The 17974-nt window shown below is 42.9% G+C and overlaps 1 protein-coding gene across 1 annotated transcript in view; it reads right to left on the bottom strand.

The window, feature by feature from the left end:
* Positions 1–242: 242 nt before the first annotated feature.
* LOC139443682 (protocadherin Fat 4-like) overlaps positions 243–17974 on the bottom strand; it is a 71668-nt gene continuing 53936 nt past the window's right edge. Inside the window, exons 45-59 of the mRNA XM_071224621.1 lie at positions 16317–16499; positions 15441–15601; positions 14705–14939; positions 13282–13395; positions 11923–11997; positions 11071–11256; positions 10384–10548; positions 9506–9665; positions 8173–8297; positions 6115–6408; positions 5444–5626; positions 3538–4882; positions 2230–2361; positions 1019–1113; positions 243–368 (exon numbers count right to left, since the gene is read on the bottom strand). Coding sequence (XP_071080722.1) covers positions 243–368; positions 1019–1113; positions 2230–2361; positions 3538–4882; positions 5444–5626; positions 6115–6408; positions 8173–8297; positions 9506–9665; positions 10384–10548; positions 11071–11256; positions 11923–11997; positions 13282–13395; positions 14705–14939; positions 15441–15601; positions 16317–16499 — 3579 coding nt within the window. The remainder of the gene's footprint in view (positions 369–1018; positions 1114–2229; positions 2362–3537; positions 4883–5443; positions 5627–6114; positions 6409–8172; positions 8298–9505; positions 9666–10383; positions 10549–11070; positions 11257–11922; positions 11998–13281; positions 13396–14704; positions 14940–15440; positions 15602–16316; positions 16500–17974) is intronic.

Here is a 17974-nt window from a genome sequence, read left to right as displayed (position 1 = left end):
TTTGAATTTGAAATTTAAAATTTATAGATTATTGAAAACTTTAGTAAAGATATGAGGGTCTAAGTTCAACGCAGTATAACATCAATCAAACTAGAAGAAAACCAAGGACGGTTTAGCCATGAGCTGTGAACAATATTTACAGTTAGCCTTGAGGATACCTGCTCACACTAGAAAAGTTGAGTCCCGAACAGGCTGACCATAGATTGAACATCACCTCTGCGTAACGTATGTATACAATGCTATCATGTAGCTCCTGGCTTCATCAGGCCCGGCGGTTTAGGAGGTGGGGGTGGTGGTGGTGGTGGTGGAGGAGGCGAAGGTGAATTGGTTGTATCTCCTGACCTTGGGTCTTCTTTGTCGTCGTTTGGCTGAAAGAAGGATCAAAGTTGGTGTTTCCCTACATGAATTATAGGGTTTGTTTGTCTGTTTGTTGCTTAACGCCGCACTCAGCAATATTTCAGCTACATGACAGCGGTCTGTAAATACTCGACTCTGGACCAGACAATCCAGTGATTGACTTCGTGAGCATCGATCTACGCAATTGGGATACGATGACATGCATCAACCAAGTCAGTGAGCCTGACCAACCGAACCCTTTAGTCGCCTCTCACGACAAGCAAAGCATGGGTTGCTGAAGACCTATTCTACCCTGGATCTTCACGGGTTGGAATTATAGGACGCCAACATCAGAGAAGAACCAGTTTCAATATAAGCCGAAACAGATTCCTTTGGGCATAAAAAGCAAAATTGGGGTTAAAACTGCATGAATGGATCACTAAAATTCAGTAATAAAACTAGGTGTTCGCGATGAGTCCTGCCCTACATTAGCGTTGATAAGAATATATCGTATACTTGTTTTGACAAAGAGAAACATGGTTCACGTTTATAATTAATAACTCAATTCGTTACGTTCTCTTGTATGTGTGTATGCACGTATATTAAATATGGTATGTGTATACCTCATATCATGATATAATGTAAATATTGTTTTATATGTAAGCAAATAAGAACCTGGTACCTGAAGAGGAGTTTCAGAGTTGGTAACTCTGTTGCCTCTATGCTTCCGAAAGCAGATGACACCAACGATGACAATGATCAACACGACAGCCCCACCTGAAAAGACGGATTAAAATTGTTTCCACAATGTCAGTCATTGTTATATATGTTATACAATGGACAATAGTGAAACAAGAGGTCGCCATCAACCCAGCTTGTCTTCAGAACGGACTCAAATAGATGAAGAGGTTATATACTAGCCACAAAACGAAACTGGGCAATCAATGTAAAATAAATGTCGGATAGAAAGGCCATCATTTGGACATTCTGTCGTTCAGCAAATGAAACGTCTCAGGAAAAACACGTCATGCCATGTTTACAACTGCTGAGCGTCATCACGTGATTGGAAAGATGCGTGGTGGAATGTCGCAACCCAAGGTGGCCTCTCCTTCCATCACCACACAAACACCATTTCACAGCTGATGGTTGTTGTTGTTGTTTTTTTGTTTAACGCCGCACTCAGCAATATTCCAGCTATATGACGGCGGTCTGTAAATAATCGAGTCTGGACAAGACAATCCAGTGATTAATATCATTAGCATCGATCCACGTAATTGGGATCGATGACGTGCATCAACCAAGTCAGCGAGCCTGACCACCTGATCCCGTTAGTCGCCTTTTACGACAAGCATAGTCACCTTTTACAGCAAGTATGGGTTGCTGAAGACCTATTCTATCCCGGAATCTTCACGGGTCCACAGCTAATGGGACGAGTCCAAAACGTCAATGACGCCCCAAACCATCCAGGTTCAGGATCCACACAGGACTGATGGATCCGTTTCACCCATCTCAGTTACAGGCACCAGACCACCGTGACCACTGCTCAGACAATCGCAGGAAATCGGAGAATCCACCCAAACAGAGTCCCGAAGCGCCAGCAAGGGATTCGACCACGATGCCCCGCCATAAGACCGATTCCGACACAACGATGTCATGGACTTTATCGATACATGTTACCATGCCCTGTCATATTTTATCAGTTACCTCGATGTTTCTTTTTGTGGCTAGTAGATATGGTCGTTTTTTCTCATGCTTGTGTATCTGGTTTATGGGTTGTTACTCACAAATATGTGAGCATTCCCTTATCGGGTAGCAAACGTTCTTGCCTTTACCAAACATGTTCACATGACGCCATACCACACATCCAAACTGTACCTCCCTGTGTTGACCTACCTCCAGCCCCCGCTACCACCCCTATAGGCATCCCTCCATCCTCAGCCTGTTGTCTGCCCTTCTCCTTGAACGCATTTCTCACAGCCTCATCTACAGCTGGACAGAACATAGCCTCGGTCTGACCATCAGAGCCTGCAGGGAGAGGACATGGACTGATGGGACAATCTCATCATCACAAAAAATCAAAAAGTATTAGAAGCCTTTAACTATTCTGTAAGACAGTTGAGTGAAGCGAAATATCGTAATCGCCTCTTACACAATAGGCCTGCCCCTGTGAAAGACACCACGTGGGAATCCCCAGGACAGAGTTGGATCTGGCTGATTGTCTGTCATCGTACCCAAGTCGTTGTTCATGATGCCACCTGTTTGCCTGATACAATGTATTTACAGAATGTTGTCATAAAGCTTACATACATCTTCCCGAGGCAAATGAGTTAACTGACTATAAAAGTCCAGTTTCAACCCTCGCCGAACAAGGCCCGTATTATGGAGTTACATGTTGGCTGGACTAACGAGTCTATGCATAGTCCAATCAAAATCGCGCACCGAAATCGAAATCCGGTTCGTAAAGTGTCATGCAGATTTCGGTCGACTGCAGGATTTGCAAAGCATGTGCACCGCTAACTCGTTGTCAATAGATATTTTCTAAATATTTTCATGTTTTTAATCAAGGTGCTCACGTGATTTGATGCACTTCGCGATGTAAGACTCGTTTTATCACAATATAGATCTTGATTATCGATCAGATCGTCTTGACTGGGCGCCACCGTTTTGTTTGAAGCAAATGCAAGTGATACGAGAGGTTGAATCTGATTGGTCAATAGGAGAGGCATAGAAAGGACATAACTCGTAATAGCCACTGGTGGCGCTACGATCGAGCCCAGGAATTCCAGCCTAGTTCGGCAAGAGTGGAAACTGGACTTTTATAGTCAGTTAACTCTCTTGCCTCAGGAAGATGGCTTACATATTGCAGGCGGAACATAGCATGTCACTCATAGCAGGGTAAGTTGGGTAAACAAACCGATGCCAAACGTCCAAACGGCACGTTCAAAGTTATTCAATATATTAAACAAATTATTGTGTCTTCTCGGGATAGCCAAGAGGTTAAAGCGTTCGCTCGTCACACCGAAAGCCCGGGTTCGATTCCCCGCATGGATACAATATCTGAAGCCCATTTCTGGTGTCCCCCGCTGTGATATTGCGGGAGTATTGTTAAAAGCGGCGTAAAGCAATACCCACTCACTCACTTGTGTCTTCTAAGTTCATTATATATTTTTGACGAGATAGTTGTATCCATCCCATACTTACGAATGGCTTCACATGTATCCTTGAGAGAGATCAGGACAATGGTCCTGTCGTATACAACATTTCGGGAGTCCTGCACCATGAGGTCTGCATTATACATCCCAGGGCTGGGTTCCGTTACTTCAGTAATATACGCATGGACATTTGAAGTTGTGTCGTCAGATCGTTTTTTCCTTCGACCGGCGCTTTTAGCGTGTATAGCCTGGCTAGGAAATCTGCCATATGTTTGTATAAGGTCCACGAGTCTTGCCTTCACTTCGTCCAACCTTGAAGTGATGTAGCTGATCTGCAGTGTAACGACGGCTGTGTCATCCACGCATTCATGTCCCTCTCTTTCAAAGTTTGGGACGCATGTTTCATCTGTTGCTTTACAGGGTAAATCAGCACATGAGGATTTGAGATAATCACATCGGACCCCAAACCTATCCGGACCGCATTCACAAATGTAGGTTAGGTGTTTATCGACACATTTTCCACCACCGTAACAGAAAGACTTTTCACAGTCGTCTATAGACTTGTCACAGAATTGCCCGGTCCAGCCAGCATCACATATACACCTGTACGCCTTTGTGTCCGCTTTATCAACAACACACACGGCATCGTTCATACACTTATTGTCATAGCATGGGGTCTTCTCGTTTTGATTAATTTCACAATATTTACCTGCATATCCAGGGGCGCATTTGCACGAATAACTACCCAAAGCGTCAATACATGTGGCGCCGTTTTTACACGGGATTGTAGAATTGGAACAGTCGTCAAAATCCCTGCAATTGTAGCCATCCCCAACAAAACCAAAACTACACTTACAATATTCATACGTCGCGTTAAGAATAACACATTTTGCGTCCATGTGACAGTTTTGTTCATTCCTTTTACATTTGATGGACTTAATGATGAAAATAGTGATAGTGCGAGATGTCGTCTGCTGGGTTTTAGTATTTCGCGCCTGAACAGTGACCTTGACCGAAGGGGCAGTAATTCCAACCAGAGTACCTTGCAGAACCAAATACGAGTTATTTTTCACCTGGAACAACTGATTGGCGTCTTCAAGAATCTCAAACACAACATTGTCCCCGACTGTCCTATTGAGATTATACATAGCTCCTATCACTTTCCCCTCCTCCGCTTCTTCTGGGACCCTCTTGTTGTCGATGGTGATGGCCGGCAGTTTGAGGGCATCTAAGTCAATGTCTGTGATAGGGAACTTTAGCAGTTGTTCCAGCGCCAAGCTTGGTTGCCCATTGTCCACTACTTCGATGGTCAGCACCAACTCTGGAGTCGCCTGGTCTATAAGTTTCTCCATTGGGATAGCCTTGATCAAAGTGAGCCTATTCTTCTCCTTCACCTGTATGAACATGTAGGGTTATTAGTAACGTTCTTGACATTCACTGGACAACCACTAGTTTGTTAACGCCATAGCCAGCAACATTCCAGCTATATGATGGGGGTCTGTAAATAATGGAGTCTAAACCAGACAATCCAGTGATTGACATGTGCATCGGTCTAGACATTTGGGATACGATGACATGTTAGAGATCCCGGCCACCCGAACCCTTTAATCGCCTCTTACGACAAGCATGGGTTGCTGTAGACCTGAATCTTCACGAGGCTCAACAACTAGTGCCCTGACACGACACATGTTTTCAATCTTTAAACTTTAGTGGATCTACTATTAACATGTACAAGAGAGCTATTTTAGAAAGGAAAGAAAAAGATGTAAAGAATATAATATAAATTATGAAATTCTAGAAAACAGTTCCATCGTTATTAAAGAAACACTGTCTTGACCACGTTCCTGTTCCCCTGTACCACAAGTAATGCTGCAGTTATTATGTCAAACACCTCTAAATCATTTTGTGACATATACTGAATGAAATACAAGCAGTCTATATAATACAACTCTGACCTGCACGATGTCGGAGTTGGCGCCCCTCACGGTGAAGGTATGGGACTGGTGGACATCGGCGTCCACAGCGGACAGTTGACCGATGATGTACCCCGGCTGACCCAGGGCAGGCAACAACATGGGAGCATCCAGCTTGATCTCTGTCGGGGGCTCGTTCACGTCAGACACAGCTATAGTCAAATCCTACAAATACAACAACTGAGGTTTATAATTTTTCGGTCATGGCCAGACAGACCAAATTACACATAGGCATGCTTAGCTTAAAAAATTCGTAAGCATCGCTTTTACGGTGCAACAAACGCAGTCCAACAAAAAGGATCAAACGAATTTTGGTTTAAAAAATATGCAATTTTGGATTGTCATTATATATTCAATGATTGTTTCAATTCAGAAATTTCCAAGGGAATATGATGTTTAGATAACAGTGATTGTTTAAATATCATTGGTGATAGTTGGGCGTTTCGGGGTATTTGCATTATACAGTTTGTAATCGTAACCGATTATGTAACTTTTAACATATCATGTATCTAATATTACAACCAGCGGTCTCCTGGCTCCTGTGACGATTAAATTTTGATAGTGTAGGTCTCCTTCATATAGCAGCATCATTGCTTGTACAGATAAAACAAAACGTCCGTCCAATCACTAAAGTATACACGTGCCTTGGTTACTTCAAATGGCCCATCCATACAGGATATGGCAATGGCAATAGTGGGCGTGGCCTCATGGTCCAGTTCATCATTCAGGACCAGGGTCATGGTGCCATTGTTGCTAGTCTGTATCATGAAGGAGGTGTCTGCGTTGGTCACGGAACATGAATATGATTGGTCAGTTTCCTGATCCTCAACGTGGATATCAGTGACGACCAATCCTACTTTCGAGTCCTCAGGAACGGCCGAGAATGGTCGAGTGATGATGTCCGTTGGTGCTTCGTTCACGTCTATTATTGTAATATTAAAGTCGACCTGCAATTTACATGAACAAACACAGCGATATCAGTGTGTTATAAGTGTCTTAAGATTGTGTTAAAAGCAGAGTTATGCTATTTGTGGGGACAACAGAGGATCTGCATAATTCGGGAATTGAGCTTTAGAATTTGTTATGAAAGTTTTGAGAATGATAAAATGTGTCACAAGGCTTGATTTTGACATGAAGCATTTTTCTAATATTTGAAAGTGAGCATGTCTTTGACCAAAGTTGATGTTCCAAGGACATGTGATTAAAACACTCCAACCATCTGGAAGTACAAGCGACCAGACCATGTCCATCATCATAAGAAATCACTACTTAAGGCCGGGTCCAGTGTACGATTAACAGTGTACTACATCATAAGCGCATGTAGGGATGATACCAGGTGTTTGCGAAAATATGTGCGTAACAAACACACGCAAAGGCAAGACAAAATTTATCTTCCTCTTTTATTCAAGTTAAGAATAATAATATTTGTGCATTTGACCATTTCAGAAGTCCAAGACTGGTAGGTGTTAGAAAGAAAAGAGGCTAGTTGTCCACCATGTCAGATAATGTTCAAACCAATACTTCAAAGCACTCAACTTTAAAATTTGACATTTTAAGTGGGCCAAAAAAGGTCCTTATCCTGCCCCTTCCTTTACCCAGTATGTAATGAGGGTCTCGGCGATATTTGCCATAAGGTAGCCGTTCGAATGTGCGTGCGTGCGTGCGTGCGTGCGTGCGTGCGTGCGTGTGTTTACATGACTAAGATAACTTGAACCTTTCATCTGGATCTGTGATTTGACTGATTACATGGCATCGTTCCCTGTGAGTAAGTAGTAGTGAGTAAGTATGGTTTTACGCCGCTTTTAGCAATATTCCAGCAATATCACGGCGGGGGACTCCAGAAATGGGCTTCACACATTGTACCCATGTCGGGAATCGAACCCGGGTCTTTGGCGTGACGAGCGAACGCTTTAACCACTAGGCTACCCGACCGCCCCTGTTCCCTGTGAAATGATTCGTTGAGCAGGCTTGCAGGCAACAGTTTGCCAGGTCCAGATTGACAAGTCGCTGTGATGTCTATGTAATGTTGAGAACTTCGGCGTTAAACATTTAATCACTGTGTTATATGGCAGTGTATTTCATTTTTTAACAACGATTGTAACTGTGTTACATTGTTTCTGTGGAGATTCGGTAGACGATTATTGCATTATGATCAGTCGTCAGGAAGTTACTATCTTTAGATGCTGGGGTAGTGTGTAAACTTACGGTCCGGTATACCGCGGACAGTGATAATATGTTATAGAAACATGTGGAACTTTCCAATATCTGGGTAGAATTTATAAGGAGACAAAAGCGTCTGTACGCATCTCTCACGTATTTCACCACATTGGAACCAGCTTTCATGTGAGCATCGCTCATCATCCGTGATTCCCTGCCCAGTGCTGTCGCCGCTGGGTGAATATATATTATTATCACTGACTTTTGCTATCACCACTGTATCGTGTATTTGATACTGACCACTGCCCTTATATACTGTCATTGGATATTGTTCAACCACACTATTGTTTACTGCAATTGTAATTGCTGTGCAGTAATTGGTACTGATTTGTAAACATAGTGAATTTTGTTGATTGTATACCACTTGGTTGTGTGTTGGTTTCACACTAAGACTTTTTACGTACAGATTTCTGGGTTAACATATTGTTTCAATTTGGGAATCGACACATAACACCTGCGTCTCTGTGAAAAACACTGAAATTAGCTCCACTCACCTGTACATTCAGAGGGGGGCTGCCACTGTCTGTGGAGGTTATCCGTAAGATGTAAACCGCGTTCTCCTCGAAGTCCAGAGGAACATCGCCAGTCCTCAGTGTCTCCCCATCAATAGCAAAGTGGCCTTAATGATACCATGTGTGATATGAGATTCCTTATCGAATATCTCTTTGTATAGAACGTTGAATTCTTATTCATGTGACGCGGGCCTTAGACTTTTATCACCTAAGAATATCAGTAGTATATTAACATGGCAATTGAAAAACATCTCGGAGCTACTACCCCGTACATGACCTATTCTTTCTAATGTTAAAAGGTGGTACTTGCTGCTACCCTACCAGGCTTTCAACATTACGGGGATTAAACACGGACTGATATAATGTGTCCGAGTGTGGTATTTCAGTGGGCTAGCGCTATAAAACCATGATAAGTCTGGACTAGTACCAGCAGCCACACATACGTGTTGCTGCATAAGAGAAATAATCACGAACACGACGTTACACCCCTTTTTACCTCATCTCTTCAAATAATGTGTGTTGTATTATCATTAAAATGAATATACACATGCTAATGTAGTATGTTACTGAATCGCTAACGTAAGAAGGGACGACAAAATATGTTTTGAGACTCATAAGTAAATCACTGCAAGCGCATATGTTGGTATGGTATCATCTATGACAACATCACATATTTGCCGGACAAAAGAACGTATACATTGAAAACTAGATCTGAACAAAAATTACAGCCGTTATCAAAATGTTTCTAGGCTGAAAACAGAGGCAAGAGCACTGAAGACTTAAGTTCCAAAACACAGCCATGATACTCGTATCAAATACATCGTCATCGAATAACTATGTCATGTTTGTTTCATGTTAGCCACTATCAAACACAGGTGTATGCCCTCCTTTGCTCAGCAGTTTCTGTAAACGACATACACTACTTACAATCTCCTCATTATGCAAAGGGGGCACGGGTGGCCCAGTCGTCTACGGCGCCGCAATTTGCTGTACAGAGTTGCGTCCCTTGGGCATGCCAGAAACCTATGATTGTGAGTTCGAATCCCAGTTCGCCCCGATTATGTTTCTAGGTTTGTCAGTACCATACCCGTGCTCGTGGGTTTCTCCGAAGTGGTAAACGTCTGAGACCTGCATCACTTCGGGCTTTCCTCCCACATTAAGCTGACACGCCGCGATATAACTGGAATACTGTTAAAAGCGGCGTTAAACCCAACTCACTCACTCACTCACTCATTATGCAAAAGGTCATACATATGTTATTGATTTTGTTATAGATTGTCTTATCCTATTGATTGTGCCAATGACTAAATGCTACCTGCAGCAAGGTCCTCGTAACTGAGAGAGTATGTGAAGGTTTGACTGTAGTCCTCGTCCTCTGTCCTAAAAGTTCCAACAACTGTCCTCGGGCTGGCGTTCTCCTCCACACTGTCGGCGCTCAGGCTAACGCTGCTCGGAGCCTCGTTCACGTCTCCTATCTAACATATGAAGCGCGCAGTGTCTATATACTGACATACTAACGACCCATAATGAAAGATATGGATGGGTAGACTTGACACTACGTCCGATCATCACGCAGAAGAAAAAGAGAGCATGTTATTTCACGCCGCAAGCAGCCAAATACGACCTTTACCTAATATGGACCAAGCATACCAGGGTTATCTGCATGAGAAACGAGACCATCGGGGAACGCTGACGCACAACCAGCCAGCATTGCAATTCCCAATGTCAGTCGTGTCCATCTTCCACGTACTTGGGATATATTCCGCTTTGGGTTCTTGGTTCGATTCCCTTGCTGGGTTTAATCGTCGACGAGCAACTTTGATGTTGTTCGGCGTGACACCCACGCAAAATTAGCTAAAACGGCATATAACCTTAACTTTATGTTCAAATTCGTAATCTGAAAGCAGCACTTGTAAGAACGGTGGGTCTTTTCTTTCAGCTTGTAATTCGCATATGTGCACATACCCTTGTCTTTCCCTCTGATTAAAGTCATTGTCAGCAAATCATTATTCGAAGGTAAAAGGGAAAGAGGTGCAATGGTGTGCATCTACGCGATTGAAGCAGATTTATCATGACGTATACAAAAACACATACCCAAACCGTTTGGTGACGTTATTGTTTTGTTCTTTAGTTGCACCGCTCCTTCTTCAAACGTTAATGATCGCGTTAGTTTTACATTTCTATGTATAGTACCTTCATATTAAATGTCGTAGTGATTGAAAGTCCTTCTGGATCACTGGCCTTTAGTGTCAGAGAAATGAGAGTTGTCTTCTCATAGTTGAATACCGTGTTAACAACCAGAGTACTGTCCCCTTGTATAGTGAAGTCCCCAGTTGGATCAATGATCTCAAATGTAATCTGAAAAACAAAGTAACCCCCACTATAGTTCTCCTACTCTCATGCAAGGGAGTGAATAATAAACATTTCAACCCCGACTTAATTGGGTAAATACGTCAAAATTACATCACTTTTCACAAAGTATAGTGGGCGTATGCAAAGTTGGAATTGAGGCAGATTCTCATCCCATAATAATAAATAATAACATAGATATGACGTTTCATACATATTCCCTCTAACACGCTCCTACCGCTAATTTCATATAAAACGACAACGCCAGAGAATAACCAGTCTCGATTATCCACCGAAACAGATTCCATTGGACGTAAAAGGCAAATGAGGTGAAAATTAAAAGAATGGATTATTCAAAATCAGAGATGCAACCAGGTATTCGTGAACAGGGTAAGCATGTCCTGCCCTACCGGTAGCAACCACCACTCACACAATTTGCATAAACAAAAGGTTTTGTTTGTTGTGTGCTCCAGTAAGTTTCTCAAACACCTACCTATCATTTGTCTATCAATGACAAATGTATACTGCTACCTTATCACCATCCGGATCAAAGGCTGAAATTTCTGCTGCCACTTTCCCCTCCTCTTCATTTTCAGCAAGCACCGATTTGGACAGGGTTACGTTGTATGGAGCATCGTTGACGTTTGTGACCTTGACAGTGAAACTGGAACTGACCTTCAGAAAACTCCCATCACCTCCTTCATCTTGACACATCACCTGGGGACAAACAGGAGGCCCTCAGCATCACCACACTACCTTCCCGCTTACAAAACTATTTTCATAATCCACTGAGTATTACACAACTCAAAGCACCATATATCGGAAATGAAACCATTATGATGACGTCACGGTATGGTTTGTTCTGAGCTGGGAGTTCAGTGGCTATTCTGAACACAATTCACGCGCATGTGCACACACACACATACACAAACACGCATGCGCGTATAATCATGACCTCGACATTGAACCCCATGTCACCACCTACATGTGTTCCAGTGTCTGACTTTAAGTACATGTAAGTCAAGACGAAATGGAGACGAATACACAGAGTGAAACGACTAACACTACAGGCATAGGGCACTGGACATTCACTCTTCACCGGAAGTAGTAATGGTGGGATAATGCCAAGTACAGGTCGGTCGGCCTTCCGGATATACATGTAGGTTTGGGGTAGTGCAGCCCACATGCACGCTAATCACAAACACCCCACAGCAAACCCATGCAGCGCCACAAACCAGTGAGATCAGTGATGTTTATAACAACTCACCTCTTGCTTGCTCCTCAAGCCAAAACTAAGTCATTTGACAACCGTTGTTTTGCATAGGCCTGATTTTGGAACATTTTGGAACATTTCCATGGACATGAAGACATCATCATCATTACCTGCACTACATAGTTCCTGACATCTTCGTAGTCCAGCTGGTTCCTGAATACCACCAGCTTCAAGTCATCTTCAACCTGTGCAAAATATTTGAATTCTAGATTATTATCTGTCAAAGTTTAACTCTGGTGTCTTTCAAATTCTTCATTTTAAATGTACACGTATCGATATAGCGTGGCATAAACAACACAATTACCTATTCTCATGATGTGTCATTATCGTGTCAATTTACAGGTAGTGTGGATGTGTCATTATCGTGTCAATTTGCAGGCAGTATGGGTGTGTCATTATCGTGTCAATTTGCAGGTAGTATGGATGTGTCATTATCGTGTCAATTTGCAGGTAGTATGGATGTGTCATTATCGTGTCTATTTGCAGGTAGTATGGATGTGTCGTATGAATATGGATAGTCATTTTGCCGCTTTCATTTAAGTGGCATCAGAAGTAAGCGATACATCAGATATAAACATTGTACATGTCCAGACCTGACAACTGGTGTTTTAAACAAGGGAATTTGGCCAACAAGTTTAAGTGAAGATTCAGGTATATCAGTGATTTGATAACGTTCGATACAGGTCAAATATCCAAATCTCTTCCACTGATTTACCCACTTGAACTAGAAATAACAGAGAGAAGTGAAACCGCCTCATCTGTTTCTTATGTTGATCTATGCACAAAGATTCAGACTGACAAAACACTCTCCACAAGAAAGTATGGTAAGAGGGATGACACTCCTGCCTTTGGTGTCTACATGCTCTTGTTCAAAAGTTGTTGTTTTGTTATCATGATTACAACATACAAGGCCTCTGTAAAACTTACAAAACGTTCTGAAGACAATTGGGGGAATTTGTTGCAAATTTTACGCTTCAGTGAAATAAGTATGTCAAATGCAATGCCCTATTTTGACTAGTACCATATGTTATCATGGTCAGGTGAACAATTCACTTGCCTTTGCATGTGTTTGTGACAGATGGCACCGACTTGGAGATACACACCCCTTATCACGAACACCTAGCTTTCATTTACATAGTTACGCTCATTGAACCATTGAAGATCCGGGTTAATATAGGTCTTCAGCAACCCATGCTTTCCGTAAGCGGCGACTATGCTTGTAGTAAAAGGCGACTAACGGGATCGGGTGATCAGGCTTGCTAACTTGGTTGATGCATGTCATCGTATCCAAATAGCGTAGATCAATGCTCATGTATATCAGTCATTGGATTGTCTGGTCCAGACCGCCGTGATATGACTGGAATATTGCTGTCTGCGGCGTTAAACAACTAGCAAACAATGTTGATAACGCATACATGCAACCATAATCAAAGGAATTGAAGCACACCCCGCCTCTCAAACCAGCATACCTTAAACGGCACATCTTGTATGTTAACAACTTCACACTTGTGTTTCTGACCCTTGTCCTGGTCAGTTACATTGAACACTCCGACCACACTGCCCACTGGGCTCTGTTCGGGAATCTGAAATGAGACATATACACTAAACTAAATATTCACCTCAAAACCTGAACCAAACTCCTTCCCAGCGCGTGACATCGTTGCACTCTCGGTAACATCGCGATAGTAGTAAACATCACACAGGTCATTGTGTCAACTCCGCAAATTACATGTAGGGTTAAGTTCTCGAAATTTCAACTTTGGATAACGAGTATAATAAATAAAAAAATTATAATTTGATAACAGTTAATTGTGACGTATTGATGTCCCAAACATAGTTATAGCGCTGCTGTATGACTCTGCTACAGAGGTCAGCTTGCGTCCATGTTGCATACAGATCCCCGGGGAGAATACAAACCCATGTTCCCTGTTGCGCTTAAAGGTTTTACCATCACATTACCATCTGATCCTAACGACACCCATCTTCCCGAGGCAAGAAGGTTAACTGACTGTATAGGTCCAGTGAAGTCAGATAACTCTCTTGCATCGGGAAGATGAACGACACCGATTAGCTATTGCATTATAGAGCAAAGTCACTTGTAGTCACCAAATGTTTCATAACAAATGTCCAAACGTGGGACAAAACTGAAGCCCTAACAATTTTAGGCGTCAAAGTTGACGACAGATGTTTGTTTGTTTGATTAACGCCGCTCTCAGCAATATTCCAGCTACATGACGGCGGTTGGTAAATAATCGAGTCTGGACCAGACCACCAAGTGATTGACATCATGAGCACCCTTCTACCCAATTTGGATACGATGACACGCATCAACCAAGTCAGCGAGCCTGACCACCCGATCCCGTTCGTCGCCTCTTCCGACAAGCATAGTCGCCTTTAATGTCAAGCATGGGTTGCTGAAGACCTATTCTAACCCGGATCTTCACGGGTCGATGACTGATGAACCATACACAAGCTCTAGCCTTGTTTTATACCTTATTTGTAACATGTGCTCTTAGCACAGGACAATGTACCTCAACACAGGACAATGTACCTCATCACAAGACAGTGTACCTCAACACAAGACAGTGTACCTCAACAGACACAACCAGGTTAAGTTGGTTGGTTGGTTTGTTGTTTAACGCCGCACTCAGCAATATTGCAGCTATATGACGGCGGTCTGTAAATAATCGAGTCTGGACCAGACAATCCAGTGATTGATATCATGAGCATCGATCCACGCAATTGGGATACGATGACATGTATCAACAAAGTCAGCGAGCCTGACCACCCGATCCCGTTAGTCGCCTTTTACGTCAAGCATGGGTTGCTGAAGACCTATTCTACCCCGGAATCTTCACGGGTCCAACCAGGTTAAGATGTTTCTACACTTGCCTCGTTATTGTACAACTGGACAGCGGACGGTGCATCGTTGCGGTCCTGCAGCAACACCCGCACTGTTCCCGTATAGGACAGTGAAGGTGACCCGGAGTCGACCGTCTCCACCAGCAGCGAGAATAGGGAGGACGTCTCGAAGTCCAGCAACTCACTGGCCAGCCCCACCACAAGTGTACGCTCTTTAATGTCGAATAGGCTGGATAGTTGAGGCTCCGTCACACTTGACTCGACACTTGATAAGATATGAAAGATGGAGTCAAAATCTACATTTGCATGTTAGAAGAAAAATCTGTTTTATTCATGCGTCACAAGTTACTCCATTGTTGACATTAAGTGGGGTAAGTCACGTGGTTCTCAGAGAACGTATACGCACAGAGAATTTTAAACGTTAGCGTGTACTACAAATGTCTGCAAATGCTCTTAATGAAGAACATTCTCATAATTTGTGCATGTACGTCTTTAGTTCCATAAAACACTATATTTTTTAACTAAATCAACACATTTGAAATAATGTGATAATAGTCATCTTATAATCCGCATAACTCCATACTCAATGAATGGTCGAAGCACAGCATTATTATTACCCCGATTTTTTTTTTACTCCCTGGGGAGTATACAACCAATGCTGCCTGTGGAAACCATCGCATAGATGTTGAAAACTTTCACGTGTGTATTGCGGGTTATTTTAAATACAACGAAGGTGATGCCTGTCTCCCCATCAAGGAAAACGTACCCCCTTGCAACCCCCTTCAGTGTGTAAATGTAGGTTTGATTAGTATCCTGGTCCACGGTGTTGAGGTCGCCGATGGGGGTTCCTGTAGGCGAGTTCTCCGGCACGGAGTCACTGTAGATACCGATGTGGGTTGGAGCCTCATTTACGTCCTTTACTGTTATCTGATGAAGGAGAGATTGGTTGTGATGCATTCTTGGTGTAAGAGTATATCATCGGAAAATGAGGGAGTGAGTATGGTTTTACGCCGCTTTTAGCAATATTCCAGCAATATCACGGCGGGGGACACCACAAATGGGCTTCACACATTATACCCATGTCGGGAATCGAATCCGGGTCTTCGGCGTGACCAGCGAACGCTTTTACCACTAGGCTACCCGACCGCCCACCATCGGAAAATGAAAAATGATGTGCGATGTATTCACGTCAGGCGATTATAATATCATTTGACATTTTCTAATTTCACGAAATATGGTTGGTAACTGGATCGTAGGAATAAGACCTAATGTGCTCCACCTTTGAAGCACCCCCCGTGAAGATCCGGATTAAAATTGGTCTTCAGCAATCCATGCTTGTCGTAAGAGACGATAACGGGATCGGGTGGTCAGGCTCGCTGATTTGTTTGATGCATGTCATCGTATCCCAGTTGCCAGGATCGATGCTCATGATATCAATAATTTGGATTGTCTGGTCCAGAGTCGACTGTTTACAGACCGCCGTCATATAGCTGGAATATTGCTGTGTGCGGCGTTAAACAACAAAAAAGCTTAAAACAGAGAAGCTGGAGGAATATCTTATAGACTGCGTACGTTGCTTCTTTAAATTTAGTTGATATCATTATCAACCGTACATTACATTCATATAGGATACTCTATCTACCGTGAACGTCTCTTCGGTCACAACATCTTGACCTTTATCGTCCTTTCCCGTGACCTTGACAGCAACTTTGACCTCTTCGGCTGCTTCGTAATTGAGGGGAGAAGTTAAGACCAAAGACTCCCCTGTAATACTCCATTGATATCCATCTCCCTTCACTTGGGATACATCCGTGTAGACAAACGTCTGCAGGCAAAGAGTTAACACATCGCAAACATTGGCTATGTCCTGACGGAATGGTCACTAAAATGTTTCTAACAATATATGCAAAGTTTTTATCAATGCTTATACAAATCTATTGTTTTGCGTAGTAGTCAGTATTATTCCAGTTTTATCTTGAGTGAGTGAGTGTGACTGTACACCGCTATTAAGAATATTCCAGCAATAATAGGGGCGGTCGGGTAGCCTAGTGGTTAAAGCGTTGGCTCGTCACGCAGGAGACCAGGGTTCGATTCCCGACATGGGTACAATGTGTGAGGCCCATTTGTGGTGTCCCCCGCCGTGATATAAAAGCGGCGTAAAACCATACTCACTCACTCACTCCAGCAATAATAAGGCAAAGAATACCAGAAATTGGCTTCACACGTTGTATCTATGTGTGGGAATGGAAACCCGGGGTTCGCGTGACGAACGAACAGTCTACCCCACCGGCCCACTTTATCTTAGAAGCTTGTAGGTGAGGTGAAATAGGGTTTAACGTCGCGTCCGAGATTATTGCACTTATATAGCGACGTGCATGTACGTGTGTGTTTGTGTGGCTGCTTGTACTAGTCCGGACTGATGCCGATTTATAGTGCTAGCTCACTGAGATACCATGCCACAGTTTAACATAAATACCCTACTCAGACACACTATACGGACTCCAAGCCGACCAGTCCTTGTTTAGCCCCTTAATGCCGAGCGCCCGACAGGGTAAGATCTTTTAACGCCTTTTGGTATGACGCTGTCGGGTATCGAACCTTCCGCTCTCCGGGCGGACGCTTTACCACTAGACCACGGAGGCGGTCTAGAAGCTTGTAAATAAGTCCAGAATATATTTAAACTTGTTTTTGATTAATCCGCCGACTCCTGTACAATGTAATGTGAAGTAATATGAATGACAACCAGAGTGACTTGGTTGATTGCATGATGGCAATCACTGGATTGTGCGGCATAAAAACATACCAACTATAACGGAGGTGAGGTAACTATAAACCTGTTTCTTTCCCTATTCCCCATTTCCCATTCCCCCTCTACCCACTTAACATCTGAGGAAATAAAAAAATAATTGAACGTGGAATTTGTTTATTCATGTATTTTGTAACACCTGGCCCGAATTTTGGGCCAAATATCCCAAAACCAAAAATAAAGTCTGGCCTAATCGAGCCAGGACAAGTTACAGTAAACTACGGTTATAACGAACTCAAAGGGACTACTTATTTTAGTTCGTTATAACCATAGTTCGTTATAAGCATATATACATCATAACTACAGCAAATAGTCGGGACCAAAGAGGAAAGTTCGTTATATCCGTCAGTTCGTTATAAGCGTGTTCGTTATAGCCGTAGTTTACTTTATACTGATGAATGACAGTTTACATGAGCAATAACCTACGCCAGGACACACTCAGAATATAAGACACACTAAGTAGCCACTAGATCCTAATTTTAGTCAGCTCTTAC

This window comes from Haliotis cracherodii, unplaced genomic scaffold (genome assembly GCF_022045235.1).
Source record: "Haliotis cracherodii isolate W230 unplaced genomic scaffold, xgHalCrac1.p SCAF_5, whole genome shotgun sequence".
Taxonomy (NCBI): Eukaryota; Metazoa; Mollusca; class Gastropoda; order Lepetellida; family Haliotidae; genus Haliotis; species Haliotis cracherodii.
This window is presented reverse-complemented; position numbering and strand designations above follow the sequence as displayed.